The following is an 18,043-nucleotide window of genomic DNA, read 5'->3' as shown; positions in this document are numbered from 1 at the left end:
TGGGAACTGAGTCAATACCAACCAAACAAGAAATTTACTGGTAAACTGTAATGTAATTCATTATTTTATAATGATTAAAATAATAATTGCCAAATTGGTACAATTAGGTTTGCCAGTTCATGCATACTTTCCATTATAAAATCATCTTCATGGAATGTCAAATAAGCTTAGAATTTCCCAAATCATCAAGTCCTGGTTCCTTTTAATTTACCAGTTCTCTCAATTTCTTTCCTTTCCATTTTACTATAAGCAGCAAGAAGCAAGCAGGATGCACCTTCAACCTCTGCTAAACAAGATTTCATGGCAAGCATGATATCAGAATGAAGAAATGGATTATCTTAGAGCACATCATCAAACTTGAAAGACTGTACACCTATATCCACACACTGGAAAATACCTAACAAGAGGATGGCAATACTCATATCAATTAGTCAGAACACCACCTTCCTTGAATAGTACTAGAGGCACACTGTCAGATATTGATTTGGGGCTCTCATTTTCTTTTATGTAGTATGATATTAGATATTACTATCAGTCCCAGTTTTGGGGTGAAGAAACTGTAGCATGGAAAGGTTATATAATTTGCCCAAGTCATAGGTAAGATTCAATACTAGGTAAGTTTGCTTCAGGTTCTCAATAGCCTTAAGAAAGGTTTCTTCTGTTCCTATTTCCCTAAAAGCTTTCATCATGAACAAGTGCTGCATTTTCTTTCAAAAGACTTTTCTACATCTATTGATATGATCATGTGGTTTTGTTTATTTAATCTTTTAATGTAGTGAATTATACTAACATTTTTTTCTAATGTTAAAACCATCCTGCATTAATGGGATAAACCCAACCTAGTCCAATAAATGTTTTAACACACAATCTTAGATTCAATTTGTTAATATTTTATTTAAGATGTTTGCATCTGTGTTAATAAATGACTGGCCTATAATTTTCCTTTCTAGTGCTGTCCTTAACTAGTTTTGCTATAAAAGTTATCTCTCATAAAATAAGTTAAGTAGTTTTCCAACTCTCTTTACATTCTCTGGAACCTTTGTATCAGCTAGAGATTACTTTTTCCCTACAAGTGTAGTAAACCTTACCTTTTAAAACATTTGAGTTTGAAATTAGGTGGGGGTGGGACAATGAGGCAGATTTTGACTACTTATTCAATTTTTTAAAATAACTATTGCTCTAGTCAAGTTCCTAGTTTTTTCTTGAATCAATTTTGGTAATTTATGTTTTATTGGAAAATTGTCCATTTCATCCAAGTTTTCAAATGTACTGTCATGAAGTTGTTTATGATACTTTCTAGGAATTTTTTAAATCTTAGTTTTTCCTGTGTGAATGCTTCATTTTTAAAATTCCAAATGTTGTTTATGCTCTTTCTTATATCACATATCAAAAACTATCAATATTATCAAAGGTTTTTCAACTCTTTTTCACTAAACCAGATTTTGGTTTTGTTGATTCTATTGTGGTTTTTTGTTTGTTTGTTTGTTTTTTGGTGGGTTTTTTTGGCTGCACTGTACAGCTTGCAGGATCAGGGATCTTAGTCAACAAGGGGTCAGACTGAACCTGGGACACCTGCAGTGGAAGAGTGGAGTACTAACCACTGGACCACCAGGGAATTCCCTCTCTATTGTTTCTTTATTTTCAATGTCATTATTTTACTCTATTATTTTCTCTTCTTCTTTCTTTGGATTTTCAGTTGTTCTTTTTCTAATTCCTTGAGTTAAATACACTGCTTTCTAATTTTCAATATTTCTTATATTCTAATATATGCATTCAATTAGAATTTTAATTTTAGTTTTATTCCACAAGTTCTGACATAACTAGGTCCTGTTGCCACTTAAATATTTCATAATTTCTATTATATCTTTTGTCACCAACAGATAAGTTAAAGTGTGTTTTTGTTTCCAAACTTATAGGGATTTTCAGTTATCTTTTTGTTACTATTTTCTAATTTTATTTTATTGTGGTCAGAGACCACAGACTGCACGCTACGGATTCTTTGATATTTGTAGACACTTCCTTTATGGCCTAACATATCAATTTTTTAAATTGTTCCATGTGAGCACGAAGAAAATGTATAGTCCCCATTTGCTAAAGATCATTGTTTTATTTTCTACAATGAGCATGTTTTATGTTTGCAATCTGAAAAAACAAGTGACTGAATTTAAAGAGTTAATTGGATAATGACTACAAAAAATAAATCTTCAAAGGAAAGAGATAATAATATTATTGAGCATTTACTGTATACCAACTTTATATTTATTATCATATTTAATCCTCATAACCTATAAGGAAAACCCTATAAAGAAAAGACAATCATCCCCATTTTGTAGATGAAACAGAGACACAAAAAGATTAAGTAACTTGCCCTAGTCACACAGCTAATAAATAGTGAATTCTGTGTTCTTAACTACTATGCTATTCTAAATACATCAACATGCATATACACACATACACACACACACACACACACACACAACATATGCAAAATATAAAGCAGGCACATCAAAGTTATCCAAATTTAAAGATAATACATAGCATCTTTAGGTAGTCATAAGTAATATTGATAAGAGAAAAAAGACGAAATACCTCTGGTGGTTTTCTCATTCAGATCCACACCATATTTGGCTAAAGCTCTAATCACATCACTTTGCCCAGCCATGCAAGCTGCATACAACAAATTTCTCCCAACAATGTCTTCTTCCAAGAGTAGCTGCATGGCCTGTTCATGGTGAGGGTTCTCAGGATCCTCAAAAATCTTCTGCAAACCTTCTACATCCCCTGTGAGAGCAGGGGGTAAGAGGGGATTAATGGTGGCAGTTTCCTCTGCTTCTTTGGATTCTTCTTCTTCTTCATTATCATCTTCTTCCTCTTCTTCTTGCTGTGAGAAAAATATTGATTTTTCTGAACTCTCTGACTCTGGGGGTCCTTCTGACTCCATTAACTCCAAAAATACCTGAGACCAAAAAAAGTAATAGAAATCTACTCAAACAAATTATTATTTGTTTATTTATTTGTTTGATCACTCAACTGACATTCAGTCAACTGAATGAAATGAAAGTACTTAACTGGTTCAAAATAAACCAGTTATAAACTAAGATACTGCATCCATTCAATCAATAAAGTTTATTGTCCACCAACACACTGCCTGAATATATACTAAAATGCTGAATGATGTAAACAGTAAATTCAGTAGGAACTGGAGAAATATCAACCTGGGTGAGATTCATTAGGAAAAGATTGAAAGAGAATGTTAAAGAGGCTCACCTGCCTAAACAAGGGTCCGTGGTGGGGAGAAGTGAGAAATACAGCTGGATCACTGAAGCCAGATTATTAAGAACTTAAAAATCAGGCACTGACATTTAGACAGAATTCATTCACTCAGTAATACTTACTGAAAGCCCACGAATATACTAAGTGCTGTATAGGCACTATGTAAATTACCAAGAAAAATCAAATTTATTTCCTGCCCTTAACAACTTACTATTACAAAGGAGAAAATATGACATGTACAAAATAAGTGTAATAAATGGTGACAAGTGCTAAGAATCATAAAAGATGAAGTGCTATGGGAGTTCAGAAGGGACCAGATTAAGTCCTGGTAAAGTTAATCAAGTAAGTCTTAATAGTACTCACTCTGTCAGAACACATATTAAATTGGGGATGATTCAGAGAAGAGTAGCATGGTTCCCTCATGTGTACAAAAATGTTTGTAGCTGTTCATAAAAGCAAAAATCCTGGGCAGGAAAAAAAACCAATGCCTATGAACAGGAGCATAAACTGTGGCATATTCACACAAAATTGTATATGGTAGTTAAAATGAAGAAATTACAGTAATATACTGTACAATAGCCAGTGAGGAATTTAATTCTGCCACCAACCACTGAATGAGTTTGGAAGTGGATCTGCTCCAGTTGAACTTTGAGATGACTGTGGTCCCAGGCAACGCCTTGACTGCAGCCTCGTGAGAGACCCTGAAGTAAAAGATCCAGCTAAGCTGTGCCCTGATTCTTAACCCAGAGAAACTGTAAGATACTGAATGTACTATTTTAAGATACCAACTTTGAGGATAGTTTGTTATACAGCTATAAATAACTAAGGCACACAACGATATAAATGAATATTAGCAATACAGTATTAGCTGAAAAAAGTAAATCCAAAAGATTAAATATACCAAGATATATTTTTGTAAAGTTCAAAGCAATTAAAATTATGGTTACCAAGGGGGAGGGATGGGGGAAGGACAGTTAGGGAGTTTGGGATTGACATGTACACACTGCTATATTTAAAATAACCAACAAGGAAAAAAATTAAAATAATAAAAATTAAGTTAAAATAGACTTTTTAGGAATATAAGTAGGTACAATAACACTTTTAAAAAGAAGAAGAAAAGCAAGATTGAACACAAGATTCAGGATAGTGTTGAGGGGGTGGGTAAAAATGCAGGGAATGGGATAAAGGGAATCACATTTCTAGTAAAGAATATGGCATTTAAGCTGTGCCATAAAGAATTGGCAAGATTTGGTCATTCACAATTCAGAAGGAATGGAAATCTAGTTAGACAGAATAATATCTCTTTATACCATAGCCCTATATTAATCTCTACCATCACTAAATGTGTATAATACTTATAATCTGTTGAAGTTAGGAATTCTCTGATTGCAAATAATAGAAAAATAACAGGATTGACTTTTAAAAGTAGGAGATGATTTTTCTCACATAGCAGGAAGTTTAAAGGTAGAGATGGTTCAGCAGCTCAAAAATATAGATCTAAGCTCTATTTTTCTATTCTATCACAGTTCATAAGACTTTCATCATCATGGCTGTTGCCTAATGGTGACAAGATGACTGTCATAATTCCTGGCATCACGTCTGCATTTATAGCAGTAAAAAGGGGGAATCCCCCTGAGGACACTAGTGGCATTCATCCCTTTTAAGAGGAAAGTGAAAAAAAAAACTTTCCTAACAAGACCCAACAAACTTCCAGTTACATCTCAAAGGCCAGATTGTTTCCTTATATTTAAGAGAAGGAAAAAAAAAGTTTCTTGATTTTCCTGCCTCAATAACGGAAGCAAGCAAGGTAGATGGGGTTGGGGATGGGAGTTGAGTTAGCCAATCAATCATGACTCCACCATAAAATTTGGTCCAAATCTTATCTTTGAGACTGTTTTAGTCAATCCCTTCATTTTACAGAATGAATATAGAGGAAACTTATAATCCTTTGAGTGCCTGACATCCACTATCCACCCTCCCAACACACATCCCTGTACACATAAACACACACACACTCACTTCCTTAAAGAATCCCAATCTCCATTTTAAAAAATTCTTCTAATGGAAGATAAAGCTAACTCCCCACTACAGAAGCCAGAGAGGCACGATCCTACTTCTCTCCATCTCAGCACAAGCTTGGGAGCAGGCACGTAAGTTAGGTTCAGCTAATCAGCTACTAAGTCCCAGGATCCTGACTTTTTGTTGTTGTTAATCATTGTATTATTTTTGTTGTTGTTGACATATAACACTGTATTAGTTTAAGGTGTACAACATAATGATTTGATATATGTATATATTGCAAAATGATTACAATACGTTTAGTTAATATCCATCACCTCACATAGTTACAAAATAGTTTTTTCCTGTGATGAAAACATTTAAGATCTAATCTCTTAGCAACTTTCAAATACAATATTGTATTCAATGCAATACAATATTGTTAACTATAGTCACTATGCTGTACAGTACTTCCCCAGAAGGTATTTATCTTGCAACTGGAAGTCCTTTTGACCACCTTCATTTATTTCACCCACCCCCTACACCTGCCTCTGGCAACTACTAATCTGTTCTCTGCATCTATGAGTTTGGTTTTTTTTTAGCTTCTACATATAAAAAAAAACAGGATCTTGACTCTTGAACATGGGCCACAAGGACATGAGGCTACTTGAAGGACATTCAACACAAGTGACAGCAACAGTGTACTGTTAGAACTTCCTCCTATGAGAACATGCTGTGGTTCTTGTGGTGTGAGCCCCCCAGAGCTCCCCTGGTTCCTGCTCATCCAGCCTCCCTAATCATGTGGGCCCCTGGTAAGTAGAGCACTCAGATAATTAGTTCTTTCTCAAAATCTAATCTCCCTCCCTCTTTTCTTTTAACCATACTTTTTTTAACCAATATTTATATTGGAATAAAACTATTTCCCAGGCACTCTTGTAATATGGTGTGGCCATATGTCCAAGTAGTAAACAACAAGATGTAAGTAGACATGTATTGATAGTATGTAACTTCTAGAAAAGTGTAATTCCTTCTCACTGGATTGCAAGCCTGATACCTAGAGCTTGCACAGCTCATTTAGACCATGAGGTAGATGTCCTGTCCAAATACATATATATTACTTCAATTATAATACATAGCATATAGTAGTTTGTCCTATCATGTTTTAATTATACATGTAAACATATATAATGTCTATTAATAGGGTAACCAAAGAATTAATTTTTCAGTAGTAATGGACATTTTTATCTTGGGCACATTGCATTTATGGGTATATTTGCATACATATAATTTAACAAAATATCATTTATCCTTACTACGTGTAACATACTGATGTTTTTAATCCCATCTATTTTTTAAGGCTGGGTGCCACCCACTAAATTGATTCCATGACCCACTAATGGGTTGCAACCCACAGTGTGAAGAAATATTAGTCTTGAATAACCACTAAGTAAACTCTACCACGAAATCAACAAGAGAGGCTCTAACAGAAGTTAGACAGCATGTGCTTGTGGTTTATAGCTTAGGTGACATATGTCCTCATGCACCCAGGACAGTTCCAGTGACATCTCTTCCCCTGGTGTGATTTTTTTTTAATTTATTTTTAGCTGCATTGGGTCTTCATTGCTGTGCACAGGCTTTCCTAGTTGCTGTGAGTGGGGGCTACTCTTCATTGCAGTGGGTGGGCTTCTCATTGCGGTGGCTTCTCTTGTTGCGGAGCATGGGCTCTAGAGCGCAGGCTCAGCAGTTGTGGCGCACAGGCTTAGTTGCTCTGCGGTATGTGGGATCTTCCCAGACCACTGCTCCAACCTGTGTCCCCTGCATCAGCAGGCGGATTCTTAACCACTGCACCACCAGGGAAACCCCAGCCCTGATGTGATTTTTAATAGCATCCTCTTTCACTCTCAAAACGTCCATTACTACTACACAATAAATTGTCACCTTACTAATATCGTGATATTCTGGAACATTCTACTAAAGATATCTATATTCAAACCTTAGAGAATGGAGGCAGGATGTGTTTGAAATGCCTTTCCTCACTGGCCCATCAGAGGCCCAGACATGAGACCTTGAAGATACTGAGAAAATTCTATTTGTATTTCAGATGTATTCCTGCTAGGCCTAGAATAGCTTTCTTTTTCTCCTCCACTCCTACTAGCAAAATCCTACGTAGGCCAAGCTATAAACCTACCTTCTTCCTAAAACATTTCTTCACTACTCTCTAGAATGTACCCAGGCCTTTCCCTCCTCTGAACTTCAAAGGTCATTATATATATTCTATACCATACAATCTACCAAATATGGTATTGTATTATTTTCTATTTGTTTCAAGTACTTAAAACACCAACTCAATTTGACTGTAAACTGGATAGGAGCAAGTATCAAGCTTTTGTTTCTCTTGTGTCACTTTCAGACTTACCACAATTCCTAGCTTGTCGTATGCATTCAATAACTCTTAACATCAGGCTTGCAATTTCCCCTGCTTTTCTTCACATCCAAGAGCAATGGATTTTGGAGTTAGAAAGACTTGAGTACACAATGCAACCCTGCAACTTATTAGCTACATCATACTGGGAAATTTACCTAATCTCTGCTAGGAATAACACTAGAACCTAGTTTATATGATTATTCTGAGACTTAAAATAAATCAGATGATGCACGTGCTAAGCACATGGTGAGCACTTGGTATGCGGACCCTATCATCATCATTGTACCATCATTCCTAGAGCAAAAGCATCCATGAAGCAAAAGACAAGATGGTAATTCTATTAGTTCTTTTCTTTTTTTAATACACAGTTTTCCTACATAGGGTTTGAGTAAATGACTTTCTACTCTACGACCACCAAACACTTGATTACAGACAGATTATTCTGCATCTAGAGATCAATCTAATCACAGGTTAATTCAGAGATGTGGAGATAAATTAGATCAAATCTAGGAATATGATTCAGGCCGGAATACTAAAAGCTACCCTTGGTACACCCTTGAATAGAGTTTAATTTCCATATCAATCCAAAAGTAATATGATTAGGGCAGCAGTTCTCAAATTCTATGATCTCAGGGCTCTTCACGCTCTTAGAAATTGAGAACACCAAAAGTGTTTGTTTATGAGGGTTATATCTTCTGTATTTACCATATTAGAAATTAAAACTGAGAAATCTTTAAAATATTTATTAATTCATCTTAAAACAATTACATGTTAACACAAAAGTACAGCTTATAAAAAATAACTATATAAAGACAAAAAATGATGAGTGGCATTATTTTACATTTTTGCACATCTCTTTAATGTCTGGCTTAATAGAAGACAGATGGATTCTCATATCTGTTTCTGCATTCTCTGCAATGATGTGTGATATTGTGATACCACATGTCATGTGGCCTCTAGCAAACCACTGTGACATGTGAGAGAATGAGAGTGCAACGGCAAAAAACATCGAAGAATTAATGTGAAGATAGTTTGACTGGCAGACTCCCTGAAAATGTCTTAGTGATCCCCAGGGATTCTCAGACCATACTCTGAGAACAACTGCATTAAGACTAACCCTCAAGCCACTCCACTCTATAGTCAAGCTCCCAAGACTGTTCTAATCCAAATCTAGACTGAACTAGGATCAGCCTTTCTGTAATAAAAGGACAAAGTGAAGTCTTGTAGGCCATTTATCCTTAGGCCTAACTTTTGAAAGACAATATCTAATTAGGAGAATAAAAGTAAACTCTCATGTGTTTGGTGGTCTTTCGCTGACTATGCCTTTCATCATATTGTCCTTTGAAGACAGAGCAAAGAATTCTATTTTCTATGGGTTTTTTCTTCTTATAACATAGAAGATTTAGAATATTTTAAAGTATTTTTACTGTGAATATAAGTTGTAACAAGGTGATCATACTAAGGTAGCTTTTCCTTTCTTCCTTTTATCAACATTCTAGATATTGAAAAAACTTAACTCACTAACATTTTTGTTTTAGAAAACAGTTTTTCCCATGAGAAATATGTAACTTGTGTTTAATATATAGTGGGTTTATTTGTGTTGTTGTTAAAACAATAAACTTTTTTTAATTCTCAGTTTTAAGTTCTAATTCTTACTATACCTATAACATTTACTGTATGGATAGATACTTTCTTTGCCCAGAACAGTTATAACATGAATCAAAATTGCAACCCCACTACATATAACCAACAGTTCACATAGAGAATGAGCGTGGAGAGGGGAGAGGGAGGGCTGGAACTCTGAAGGCAGAATGACTGTGAGTCAGAAGACCCATGCTTTAGTCCTGATTCTTGTATTTATTTTATTAAATATGCGACTTTTCTGAACTTACTCTCCTCAATTGTGAATTGAGAATAGTTCTGCCTTACTGAATTAGTGTGAATTTTAACTACTAAGTGTGAATTCTTTTGAGGCTGCTAAGGCACTAATAATAGAAAATCACATAGGTCCCTACTCCACAGGCATCCCAGTCTGGTGGGAAAGACACAAGTAAATCAGCAATGAGAGTGAGATAAGGGGCATAATGGACATAAGCAAAGGGTGCTTGGAGAGTAAAGAGGCTGGACCTCTAAATTAGACTCCCGAGTGGGGAGGTCCCGGAAAGGCTTCGCAGAAGAGGGGACACTTCAGTATCGAAGAGCAGGAGTCTTAAAAGGAGAAAAGGGCAATCCAAGTAATGGGATTAGCATAAACAAAAGGCAAGGAAGGCAGACAAGACACTATGAAGTTGTGGTAGAGGAACAGATCTTAAGGGCCTTTTAAGCCAATTAAATTTTTTCTTCAAAAAATGTAGTCCCTTAAGGATTTTAAGTCCCAGCTCAAGGGAAAGGCCTCAAAGGGCGGCCCTGGGCTCCCAGGATTAAACAAAGGGAAGACCCGAGGATACAGACAGTGGCAGCCCCAGTGCGAGAACACGGAGGTGGGGCGGAGGGGGTACCGGTCATTTCTGGGCACCATAGTTCGCCTTTCCGCCTGAAGCCCGAGGGACCGCCCGCGGAGCGTGACCGGCTACGCAAAGCTCGGGGCAACGGCAAAGACTGAGGACGCCGCGGTTGAGGCCCACTCCCCTCCAGCCCCTGCTGAGCAGCGTGGAGGGGAGATGCCCATTCTCTTCCACGCCCATGCGGAGAGCCCACCCCAGGCCCCTCGGACCCCGGACCCGCGACCCTCCGACCCGCACTCACCGCTCCCTAGGCCCGGGCTTCTGCGGTTACCATGGCGACGGCGCACCGGCGCTCGGCAGCGCCACCCCTCTGAGCGCGGCGGCTCCGGCTGCGCGCAAGCGTCAAGGGTACAAGGTGCAGGAAGCGGGAGGCCAAAGGCGGGGAGGAGTTCGTCAAAATGATTTAAATTGCTGTGTTTGGACGGTGGCGTGCTGGTTTTTTCTTTGTTTTGTAAGTTTTCAGTAATATGGTCCATATTTATTTTACAAATTTAAAAGATAAAATCTAAAAATAAGGTGTGAATATTGGTTGCCGGCCAGTCTTAGACGTTTGGCCTTTAAACGAAAGAATTTTCAGGAAATATGAGGATGCGTTCTAAAACAACGGAAGATTGTAAATATAAAACGGACAACTTGCTTAATTTTCTAGTCTACTGAGGATCTTTCTCCTATGGTTCACAGTCATTGTCGCCAACAAAAGGCGTTTCTTGAGACCTCACAAGCGCCCACTATGGCAGGAGCGGAAGCAGTTTGGAAACTGTGTCTCTTTTGATTCAGGAATTTAAGATCCAAAACAGTCTTTTAAAAGGGGGGAAAGGAATGTAGGTGGGATAGGAGCATCGAAAGAAACCAGTAGAGAAGAGGTAAGCGTACCCAGAAATTATGTAAATGTTCATATCGATCACGGAGGGAAGACCGGGAAGTTTTTGTACTGAAAAGGAAAAAAACCTTCATTTCTTTCATCATCTATTTCTACAAGGAAATCATTAAGGAAGAGGTACCATTTTAGAGAAACTACAAACATTTTAGCTGAAGGCTGAATAGCCTAGTTTTAAAGTGAATATTTGGCCAAAGGCCCAAGCAAAACATCACTATCATAGATCTGAACTTCTGAAATACAAGAGGAATTTTGAAAAAATTTTAAACTGTAGTATTAAAATTTTTTATTCAGATAAGTTGTGGTAATCAGAATTGTAGAGATGACTTTGTAGACAGAGACAGTTGTCTAGAAGCTTTGTCAGCTGCTAGCTTGCTCCGGCAATCACCAATACTGCGTATTTGCTCTACTAAACACTCATTTCCTACTGAAGTTGGTGGAGGAGCAAGACATTTTAGGCATTTCACTTTTAATATGTTCTTTTTCATAGTCTTTGGTTTGGGGAGAGTCTTTTAATGTCTGAATGCAAGATGACTTATGATGCATGACTGTGCATGATTATGTTTTTAATTAATCTTCATTGGTTGTGAAGGAGTCCCAAATACAATTGTTTCTTGAAAGTCTTAAATTGAATTAAATAACTAAAAATTAAATAGAGTTCTTAAAGATTACTTTTAGTACTCTGAATGCTAGAAAGTATGGGAATACACTAAATAGGTCTGAGAAACCTAAAAGTAAAGGGGCCTTGTTCTTAACTCCATGTCAGAAACAGCTGCATGATTCATTGGGGCAGACTAGGTTAGAAACAGCCTTACAAAGGAGATTCCCGCTTCCAGTGTGGCCCAGATGCAGCAGATAGACTCCTACAATCACTTCTAACTCCCATGCCCACCACCCAAAGCTTGGGATAAAGAGCTTTTGGATCTGAAGGGGGTAAATGGATGTACGAGAGACATGTCGACAACAACCTGTAGGTACTAACAATGGGGGTCCAGATAAGACAGTGAAGGTCTGATGTACAAATTACTTAAGGAGCAGATGAGATAAGCACTCTTCCAGCTCCCCTAAAATCAGGTCAGCTCCAAAAAATTATGGTAGAGAGGTTTCCAAATTGATTGAAATTCATTTTTTCCACTCTAGGAGAATGGGTCCTCTGATTAGAATTTAAATTATTGGTCTTCCCTGGTGGTGCAGTGGTTAAGAACCCACCTGCCAACGCAGGGAACACAGGTTCGAGCCCTGGTCCAGGAAGGTCCCACATGCCGTAGAGCAGCTAAGCCCATGCACCACAACTACTGAGCCTGCACTCTAGAGCCCGTGAGCCACAACTACTGAGCCTGTGTGCCACAACTACTGAAGCCCACGCACCTGGAGCTCGTGCTCTGCAACAAGAGAAGCCACCGCAATGAGAAGCCGGCACGCCACAATGAAGAGTAGCCCCTGCTCACAACTAGAGAAAGCCAGCGGGCAGCAATGAAGACCCAACACAGCCAAAAATAAAAATACATCTATTTTTTAAAAAGAATTTAAATTATTTTAATTATTATTATATTTCTTAAATTCCATAGTTCATAGACTGAGAATCATGTTCTTTATACAAGTTAATTTCTGGTGAAATAACAGGATAAATTAGTTGAGAAAGTTAAAGTTACTCCAAGGTAACTTAATGTACTATATTAATATTTATATTTCATTAACTAAAGGCCTATCATATGCTGAGTACTATGTAAGTGATTCTTATAAATAATCCCTAATCCTCAGAGCAACTCTGTGAAGGTAGTATAATTATTCTTCAAACTGACACAACAAAGTTGGGTCACCTACCTAAGACCACACAGCTAGAAAAGAGCTGAACCAGGGTTTGAACCTAGGTCAGTGTGGTTTAAATTACCACAGGTTTGCCACTGGTTAGCTATAAACTAATTATGTATTAGAGGATGCCTGTCCAAACTGATAATTTAATTTTAAAATAATCTAACTTGAGCCATTGTTTTGGCAGTAATTAGAAAATATCAATGCCACTCCTGCTGTATGACTAAAGGACTGTTTCTGCATATAGCTAATCTTCACAGCTGAAACCTGAAGGAGAACGTACTGAACATCCATTGTTTCTGCCTGCCCATCCTTCCTCTTCTGGTTACAGCACACAGTTTTCTAGTAGGCAATCCCTTTCACACACTCTCAGCCCAGGTCGTTTGGGTGGGGCCAGTCCCACTCCAGTTCAAGTCCCAGCCAAGCAGTGTTTTCTACACCCCTAGGCACAGTGATTAGGTCAGGAAAAAGCATGGGACACAGATCAGTGTAATCAAAGCTAATCCTGAATTTTTGCCAGAGCAGTAGGTAAATAGGCATTCTTTCTTCAGCAGGGGTTGATGAGAGACAGCCTGAGTTGCCAGTAACCATCTTGCCACTATGTGGAGAGAGCTTGACAGAGCAACAAAAGAGCCAAGAAATGAATCCTGAGGCCATTCCTTGAGCCCTGGAGCTAGAAATACCCAAAGCCATTTTTTATCCCCCTTTTTCAATTGTGTAAGTCAATAAATTACTTTTTTCTAATTCAAAAAAAGATTGGATTTTTGTTACTTGTAACATCAATGTCCCATAATGTGGAGGGGGGATATATATAGGATGGCTTTATTTTAGAAACATGCTATCCCTAGGGGTAAATACCTGAAATTTGGAATGGATATTATTGCAGTTACGAGTTTCACTTATGGATGGACCACCGTGCTTGAATATTATTGGTTAGTTGATCAATGTTAACCTGGAGGCAGGTTTCTAGTAAAATGCCCTAATGTTCTGTCACCCTCTCCATTTCACCATCTCTGAGTTAGTGACTTAAATATAACTATATAAGGCATACTTATCAGATGACCCAAGCCTTGGAATAATAAATAATATAAGAGAGGATGACAGAGTGAAAATCCAAACTCAAAAGATAACTAGAAATTCAACAGGCAAAGGAGTAGAAAAAGGCAACCCAAAAGAAATGTAAAAATGCACGAGGCACAAAATAAACAGCAAAGTGCATTAGTGAATACCTAAGTAGGTTAAAATAGCAGGAGAATATGTGGTTGTGAGAGAGGCAAGAGATGTAGTTAGGGGGATTAGACGAGATCAGACAGCAATGGGGAGAATGGTTTGGAGAGGATAAGACTGCAGGCACAAAGAGGAGTCAAGGCTGACTCCCAGGTTTCTATCTTGTGTGACCAGGTGGTTTGTGGCTTGTGGTTTCCTAAATAAGAGAGATTTTGAGGAAGGGCTGGGTCAGAATCAGGATAATGAGTTCAGTCTTAGAAAAGGTAGAAATATCAGTGTGCCTGATATCAGTTACTGTATATTTGAATCCAAAGCTTAGTAGACAAGACCAGGATATAAATATAGATTTGGGAGTCATTGGAGTATAAATGTTATCAAAAACCTAAAAAGAAGATGAAGTCATCCAAGATGAGTGAATAAAAGAAAAGAGGGCTGAGGACAGAGCCCTGGGGAGCAATTACATAAGAAGTAAGCAGAGGAAGATAGGGAAAGAATGATCTGAGAATGAACAGACCCAGATGAGTGTGGCAACATAGAAGCCAAGGAAATAGTTTCAAAAAAGACTGAAAAAATGACAATGGAATTTGGCACTTAGGAGTAACCTTTGTGGGATCAGTTTTAGTGAGGGGTGGTAGGCAAAATCTAGATTTCAGTGGACTGAGGAATGAATGAGAGAGGTCAGGAAGTAGAACCACTAAGTTTTTTTCTTTTTTTAAAGGCGTTTTTGTTTTTGACTCTCTAAATGCAAGAAATATCTTTATTTTTAATGTAAGATAATTTGTCAGATATAACATCAGGGTCATCAATTTAACAACTATAACTGGAAATGAGGAAGTGCTGGCTGTGAATATACACTACTCTTTTGAGAAGTTTGACTAAGATGTGGAGGGAGGAGATTGCCCAGAAGTTAAAGGAAGACAAGGTATTAAGGGAGATGTCTTGGCAGCGGGAGGATCACAGAAGCCTGAGTGTATCTATAGGATGATATCAAGGAACTAGTAGAAAGAGAAGATTAAGAAAGGAGATGACAGGTGAAGTAAGATCCTAAAGGAAATTAGAGGGAAAAGGGTTAAGGTATAGATGGGAGGGTTGGCCTCAGAGAGGAGGAACATGGCTTGGTCCTCTAATTCTGAAATGGAAAAGGTAGCAGTGGTGTGGATACAGATAATTTTTCTAGACTATGGTATTGGAAGTTAAAGAAACCAAGCCTGATGGCCTTGAACAAAGTATGCTTAAACTAAGGGAGGAATAGATGAGTGAGGGGCTTGAAGATTTGGCAAAATAAAGTTTAAAAATATTGATGGCAGGGCGCAGTGGTTGAGCGTCCGTCTGCCGATGCAGGGGACACGGGTTCATGCCCCAGTCTGGGAAGATCCCACATGCCGCAGAGCGGCTAGGCCCATGAGCCATGGCCGCTAAGCCTGTGCGTCCGGAGCCTGCGCTCTGCAACGGGAGAGGCCACAACAGTGAGAGGCCCGCGTACCGCAAAAAAAAAAAAAATGTTGATGGCATTGAAGAGGTGAATGAGGATGAAGACCATGAATTTAAGTGACCCCCAACCTGCAGAGTCAAGTGCTTTTCTCCAGCAATGCTCAGACATCCAGCTTGATCTGAAGTGGGTGTGATGGAAGGATAAAGGTACATGAGGATAAAAAGTTCTGGTGAGAAAATGAACAGTAAAAGGATTAACCTTGTCCAAAGAAAAGTTGACCCTTTCCCCCCAGCTTCTTGGAGGTAACCTCTAAACCCTTGGTATGTCCTGCCTGTCTTTGTTTACCTGGAGGCCTTGGACCATGCTGCATAGTCTGTGCTGATAATGTGCTTTATGGTGGGGCCATGGGTCATGCAGCATCAGCTCAGCCTCTCGAGCCATCTCTAACATCCCCAATGCAATCAGCGAGCCCAGTTTTGTATTGGCATCTCCTACCATCAATCTGGTCTACAGAGGAGAGCCACTACTGAACTTATTAGTGATTCTGGGTTCCCTTCTCTCTAGCACCTTCCTTATTACTTTGGTAAATGGTGTATCCTCTGGTCTGTCCCATGGAACATTATTGCCTGGTGAGTTTTCCAGGCTTATATATTTAGTACATATATCCATTTTAGCATGCTCACTTCTTTGAACTTTTTAATCCCTTGTTCTACTGCGTTCCATGGAAATTCAGGCATCTTTACCTCATTTAGTATGGGCCATCACTATCCATGTGTATGAAACCATTCTGACAGCATGTTTACACCATCTCCTGAGATCCTTGCCAGGTTGTTAAACCCTGTATCCCAGGAGAGTGCTTCCAAATTAATTAAACTCCCTTACTCAACTCTGTATTCTATCCCTCTTGATCCAGCACTCTCAGAATTCAGTCCCATGTGTATTCACCCACATCCTGAACTCCTAGGATATAGTCCCTTTTACTCCACCATCATGTGTACCCTCCTGGATCTTGAGCACCTTAACGTATAGTCTCTTTCCTTCATCGTCAGGTCCATCACATCCCCAGTGACTTAACTCTAGTTACCGTATTGGCCTGGAAGGTAGAGCTGACCCCAAAAGGGCTCGAGTTGTCCTGCAGAAAGGAGGATCACTAGCCCTAGGGAGGTGGGAGTCATTTCCTTGGCTCAAAGTGTTCATGGACCTTTGGGAATTAAATATGTTAGGTGCATGAACCCAGATATCCGCATTCCATATGTCAAGGTCCCACTTTTTCCTAATTAGCACCACGTCCTTGGCATACCAGACTTGCCAATATTGAGAGTTTAAGCTCCTTTGAGGCTCTGCTACACTTATGATTAAGCCCTGGACCTGGTCCTCAGCTATTCCTGCTCTCCAGTTGCAGAGATGAGAGCTTCTATATTTGTTACCAGGGAAATCCTTTAGCTTTCATGTTTAGTTTTTAATAACCAATGAATCACTCTCAGTATTTCATTAAATAGCATCAAATAAGCTTAGCAACATCCACCCATATTTCTTCTATATATCTCTAACACCTGATACACTGTACCCACTAGAATATCTCCTCCCCACCAGTTTGCTAATAGTGAAAGTTTTTAACGTATGCACTGCAATTGCGTCAGGGACTATTTATACACTTTCTACTAGAAGTGATGATATCTTCTGCCAGCCTGGCAGCAGGTGATCCAACACCACCATCTTAGTGACTGCTTCTTGACCCACTCCTGGCATTCCTGGCACCAACTGTCATAGTTGGGTGACCCAGGAAGCATATGCTGAGATGGAGTTTGCATGCAGGAAATTTATTAGGGAGTGCTCTCGAGAGCAACACCTGGAAAGAAAGGTAAAGAAACAGGGCACAAGTAGAATCTGGGCTGCGATATAGTCTCAGCAAAGGTCGACGCAGACCATCTGGGGAGCTCTGAAGTTGGGTGGCCCTTCAGAGCTGTCCCAAGATGGGGCAAAGGAGCTGTACCTTGTACCCCTGCGTCAACCAGCTACTGGCTGCAGGCTGCCCCAGGAAGGAAGTGAGACCTTGGGCAGGAAGCCCCTCTCTTCCACCAAGGTGCTTCCCAGAAAGGGCTGCCAGCTGAGATCTCTCTGCCACTAGCACTTCTACTGGCTGGTGAATCGTGTCCCTCATTCCCCGAAAGATATCTGACTGGTGCATTACAGGATTCACTATATGCCACCAATTTGTCATACAGTTTGGCCCATTTGTTTTTCAATATTCAGGTATTGCTTTTTTCTCTTCTGATTAAATTTTGTTTTAAAATTGTTAAAGACATTTAAATAAAATGCCTTTAATTTTATTGAAATAAAAAATAAATGTTATTTAATAATATATAATAAATAATAAAATAAATTTTTATTTAAATAAAAATGTAACTTGCTTAAATGAATTTTTAGTTATTAAGAACGTTTAAATAAAAATATAGAATTGAATACTTTCAGAGGAATCTGGCTTCCATCTCTAA

The 18,043-nt window shown here is 38.6% G+C and overlaps 1 protein-coding gene across 1 annotated transcript in view; it reads right to left on the bottom strand.

Annotated features, from left to right (window-relative positions):
* ANKRD45 (ankyrin repeat domain 45) overlaps window positions 1–10,504 on the bottom strand; it is a 54,889-nt gene extending 44,385 nt beyond the window's left edge. The window contains exons 1-2 of the mRNA XM_024758737.1: window positions 10,442–10,504; window positions 2,590–2,956 (exon numbers count right to left, since the gene is read on the bottom strand). Coding sequence (XP_024614505.1) covers window positions 2,590–2,941 — 352 coding nt within the window. The 5' untranslated portion in view covers window positions 2,942–2,956; window positions 10,442–10,504. The remainder of the gene's footprint in view (window positions 1–2,589; window positions 2,957–10,441) is intronic.
* Between the last annotated feature and the right edge of the window lie 7,539 nt (window positions 10,505–18,043).

The sequence above is a fragment of the Neophocaena asiaeorientalis genome, unplaced genomic scaffold (assembly GCF_003031525.2).
Source record: "Neophocaena asiaeorientalis asiaeorientalis breed wild unplaced genomic scaffold, Neophocaena_asiaeorientalis_V1.1 scaffold182, whole genome shotgun sequence".
Classification (NCBI taxonomy): domain Eukaryota; kingdom Metazoa; phylum Chordata; class Mammalia; order Artiodactyla; family Phocoenidae; genus Neophocaena; species Neophocaena asiaeorientalis.
This window is presented reverse-complemented; position numbering and strand designations above follow the sequence as displayed.